This window comes from Melospiza melodia, unplaced genomic scaffold (assembly GCF_035770615.1).
Source record: "Melospiza melodia melodia isolate bMelMel2 unplaced genomic scaffold, bMelMel2.pri scaffold_28, whole genome shotgun sequence".
Lineage (NCBI taxonomy): Eukaryota > Metazoa > Chordata > Aves > Passeriformes > Passerellidae > Melospiza > Melospiza melodia.
In genome coordinates this window covers 6003941-6008917 of record NW_026948600.1, presented here as the reverse complement: position 1 = coordinate 6008917, position 4977 = coordinate 6003941, and the positions used below count along the sequence as shown (strand labels likewise).

Below are 4977 nucleotides of genomic sequence, written 5' to 3'. Positions count from 1 at the left end.
GCATCTCTGCAGAAAACTCTGCTGGGACATCCTTTAGTTCATTTAAAGCCACTGAGAGCACAGCCTCTCATTGACACAGTCTGTGGGCACAGGGAAGGTGGAAAGAAACAAAATGAGAAATGTCAGAAGAAATGAAATTTTTTGTGGTCAGTATAAAAAAAGTAAAAATACAAACACAACCAAACCCAAAATAACTTTTAAAGAATAATTTGATTATAAGTTATTTGCAGAAATTAATCAGCAGTTTAATGTTCCTGAAAGCATCCAGTCATCAGTCTCCACACTGCAGCCTTGAGCTCCTGGTTCCTCAGGCTGTAGATGAGGAGGTTCAGGGCTGGAGGCACCACCGAGTACAGAACTGACAGGGTCAAATCCAGGGATGGGGAGGACATGGAGGGAGGTTTCAGGTTAGCAAATGATCCAGTGCTGAGGAACAGTGAGACCACGGCCAGGTGAGGGAGGCAGGTGGAAAAGGCTTTGTGCCATCCCTGCTCAGAGGGGATCCTCAGCACGGCCCTGAACATCTGCACATAGGAGAAAACAATGAATACAAAGCAACCAAATACTAAAGAAACACTAACAGCAAGAAATCCCAGTTCCCTGAGGTAGGATTTGGCACAGGAGAGCTTGAGGATCTGTGGGATTTCACAGAAGAACTGGCCCAGGGCGTTGCCATGGCACAGGGGCAGCGAAAATGTATTGGCTGTGTGCAGCAGTGAAAAGAGAAAACCACTGGCCCAGGCAGCTGCTGCCATGTGGGCACAAGCTCTGCTGCCCAGGAGGGTCCCGTAGTGCAGGGGTTTGCAGATGGACACGTAGCGGTCATAGCACATGATGGTCAGGAGGGAGAAATCTGCTCCAGTAAAGAACAGAAAGAAAAAGAGCTGAGCAGCACATCCTGTGTCAGAGATGTTCCTGGTGTCCCAGAGGGAATTGTGCATGGCTTTGGGGACAGTGGTGCAGATGCAGCCCAGGTCACTGAGGGCCAGGTTGAGCAGGAAGAAGAACATGGGCATGTGCAGGTGGTGGCTACAGGCTACGGCGCTGATGATGAGGCCGTTGCCCAGGAGGGCAGCCAGGGAGATGCCCAGCAAGAGGCAGAAGTGCAGGAGCTGCAGCTGCCGCGTGTCTGCCAATGCCAGCAGGAGGAAGTGCCTGATGGAGCTGCTGTTGGACATTCCTTCACTCTGGGCATAGTGAACTGTTGAAAGAAGACTTTGACAAGCTTGGACAGATTTCCTTGAGTCCATCCTATGCTCTTTCATTAGGAATCCCCTCAAAATATTTATCTTGTTTTGAAGGAAATTTTCTTTAATTTCTTTATTTTTGATTTTGGATTTCTGCTCCTTCTGAGTTACTGCTTTATCTTCAGCATTGCTTTCAGGCTGAACACTGGGGAGCCCAGAGGGAAAACAGGGCTCGCTCTGCCACAGGGCAGTCAGACCTGCTGGTCCCACACAGGTGCCCTTTGTTCATTTAACCTCTCTCTATTTCAGCATGATCACACTTAAATCTTTCTTGAAAAATACAGTGGACTCTTGGAATTCTCCAGTTTAAAAATAACTTTATCCAAACCCTTCTCTCTTTCCCTATGCACATGAACAGGAAAGGATACCAAGGGCTGGTCTGGCTCTCTGCTGCCTGGAGTTGTGCCTACTGGGAGCTGTTTCTCTCTATCCAAGCCTTGTGCCTGCCAGTGCTGCCAGGGCCCAGCACAGCCCCGGGGGCTCAGCTCTGCCCTGCAGACTCCTCCCAGCACAGGGCACTGCCCAGGGGCATCTCCCTGGCACCAGGGCCTTAAGGGCAGGGCAGACAAACAGAGATGCTGCAAGCCAAGGTGCTGCTGCTGCTGTCTTTAGGGAGAGGAGAGTGAGGAGGCACTTTCTGAGGGAGATCTGAGGCCCATCTGCTGATGCCCAGGGTTACAGTGCAGGAGTCTCAGTGACACAGCCAAAGCTGACAGCCCCTTTCCCTTCCCTTGAGGAGAAAGCTGAGAGCAGCCCTGGCCATGCAGCACCATCTCAACAGCAGGAGGAATCTGCCCTGATGGGGCTGGCTCCTTCCACCTCCAACTTCTCCCCTGCAGCGTCCATGGGGAGCTGCCAGCAGGCTGAGAGCTGCCCCTGGCAGGTGGCACATGCCCTGGGCTGGCCAAGAACCCTGAGGGCTGCAGGAGCTGCTCTGCAGGACAACCCTGGCTGCAACCCCAGCTTAACCCCCTGCAGCCGTCCCTGGCAGAAGGAGCCTTCCTGCCCTGTCCCTCTGACAGTGCCCAGGGCAGCCCCGCTCTGCAGCACAACCTCCTCCTCCTCCTGCTCCTGTGCCAGAGAGAGACTGGGAGAGTCCTCCTGACACATCCCCCAGGCTGTGGGATGTGCTGGCTTCAGGGGATCCCTCCAGGAGCACAGGGGACATTGCCCTGCACCCACAGACTCACCATGCACAGGGCTGTGAAGATGTTTCCCCAAGTGAAGTCTCAGCTCAATGTCTTCCCAGTCCTGATTGCCTTCAGCCTGTCTCTGCCTGGCTCCTGTCCCCTCAGTGCCTGCAGGCAGAGCCCTCAGCCCTGCTGGGCTGGGAGAGGAGCTGGCCCTGGGAAGAGCTGTTCCTTTAAAGCTCAGCAGCACAGACACAGCACAAGGACTGAAATCAGACTCTTGGGGATTTGGTGTTATTTACATCAAACTGAGTCCCTGAGAGAGTGTTCAGAAAACTTCTCAACAACTCAAAATTAAATTGAAACTCCAAAGTTTTCCAAGTTTTAATGGGTACCTCTGAGAGACACAAATGAGAAATTTTCCCCTGGTTCCAGTTAGAGCAGAACACTGGAGGCAGTGATGACAGCTGGGGACAAACCAAGCAAAGGTGTCTCTGGTGCTGGGCAAAGCTGGATGTGTTTGAGGAATGCAAAGGGCCACGGCCTGAGCCCCAGCCCCTGGCCAGGCAGATCCTGTCCCTCCCTCCTTGCTCAGGGCTCTTCCCAGGATGGGCACTGGCATGTGGGGATGTGCAATGGCAAGGGCAGGAGCATGGGGCGGCCCCTGCCAGGCTGCTGAGCAGGGACAAGGAGGCAATGAGGCCCCAGGCCTGCAAGGGTCACTTGTCCCCTCCTGGCCCCAGGCCCAGGCCCAGCAGCCATGGGCAAAGTGCTGCCCAAGTTGGCTCTGGCAGGGCTGTCTCGCAGCTGCTGCCCATCCCTGTGCCCTGTGCAGCCCAGGCTGTCCCACAGTGTCCCTGCCCTGCGCCTCTGTCCCTGCAGGCTGTCGGCATCCCCCGGCTGCCCCACCTGGCTGGGCCCTTCCTTTGCTGACAGCTCTGCCTCCTGCCTGCCTCTGCCTGCCCACACAGAGCCTGGGGCTGCTCCAGGCTCCTTCTGGGAGATGTGTTGTGCCACAGCCCTGTCCTGGGAGGGAAATTAATCTCTCCTTGTTTCCATTCTGTGTCTTCACAGCTGCACTTGGTGACATTATTTCTATCTCAGGTTCATTTCCACTATGAAGAAGAGGTCCAATATATTTGAATCCACCTTTGTCATCCTCACAGGCTGTTCTTGTTCTGCCCTCAGTCTCCACTGAACCCAGGACTTCCAGTTCCCATACAGTGATCATGTTCTTGGGGTCTCCAAATCCCATCCTGGGAGATCTCTGGGCCTTGTCAAAGGTGCTCAGCCCTGGAGATGTGATTTAAGTCCAGGAATGGCTGAGTACATTTTTGCCCAAGATTGTATTGGAGAATATAATACAGAATAATACACTGTATCTTTTAAGTGACTGAGGGCAGATTTTGATTTTCTGTAAGGATGAAATATTTTTTGATGATGGTGGCAGGACACTGGCATAGGCTGCCCTCAGAATTGAAACCCCATCACTGGATGTGTTTAAGGTCAGGGGCTTTGTACAACCTGAACGAGTGAAGGTGTTCCTGGGTAATGGGAGTTTTACCAGAGACTCTTTTTGGTCTCTTCCAACTCAAACCATTTTACACTTCTTTGGTTCTTATATCCCAACTGCTTCTCCACAGGGCTGCAAATACCTATGCACACCCTGCCAGCATTTTAATGTGGCCTAATTGCCAACACTTTCATAAAAAGGAAAGAATTGCCATATTAGGGACATGAATTGCCATGTTTATGGAGGAATCATTAAAAGCCCCAAAAGTAAAGAAACTGAAAGGAAGGACCAAAATCTCAGTGTGAAAGATTCACCAAGTGGGACAATGGCAGAGACTCTGATGGTGACCTCCCAGCTGACGATGGGGATTTCTGCCTTGGGGTCTGAGTATCAGGATGGAAGGTCGCTCCCAGGAGGAGTCCCTGTGCATTTTCCTCCCCCATGGCTCTGCCCTTCCTGATCCAGCAGCTGTGGGGCAGCAGAGCAGGGGCAGTGCAGGGACAGGCCTGGTTCTGACAGGGCTGTTGTGGTTTAGGAATGGTGCTCCCAATTTACTACACCTACTACCAAGACCACATGTCGCCCCAGATTTATATTCCCACCATTGCCCCCCCACACCATAGGGGCTTTGCCTGGCCTGGCCCTGATTGATCTCAGCCCATGTTTCACAGTCAGGGATAACCTGGAGATGGTGTCCAGGGTTCACCCTTGTGTGGCCAGTCCAGACCCCCCTGAGGCACTTTAATCCTGGCTGCCCCATCCTCCTGTCTGTTGTTGTGATGCTCTTCAGTGCCCAACTCTTGGGCACGTGAGCATCCACAGGAGGGAGTTTCACAGCCAACTTCTTCCCCAGACAGAGATGTCTTACCCCAGTCCAGCAGCCCAGCTGGGTTTCCCTCTGTGCTCCCAACTGTCCTTTTTCCATGGTTCCAGCCACCCCAGAGAGCATTTCCCACCATCCCTGAGTCAGTGCAGAGGTGCAGCACTGGCCATTTCTCTCGCTCAGAGCTCCAGGGATGGTCCCAGTGCTGCAGTGACTGCAGGAAAGGGGACCCCACAATGGGACATTTCTTGGTCAGATACAGTC

The 4977-nt window shown here is 53.0% G+C and overlaps 1 protein-coding gene across 1 annotated transcript; it reads right to left on the bottom strand.

Annotated features, from left to right (window-relative positions):
- Nucleotides 1-269: 269 nt before the first annotated feature.
- Nucleotides 270-1178, bottom strand: LOC134433962 (olfactory receptor 14J1-like; the record flags this gene model as incomplete). The annotated part of the gene is made up of 1 exon (XM_063182648.1): nucleotides 270-1178. A coding segment is annotated over exon 1 (909 nt), but the record flags the coding sequence as incomplete, so codon positions are not given.
- Between the last annotated feature and the right edge of the window lie 3799 nt (nucleotides 1179-4977).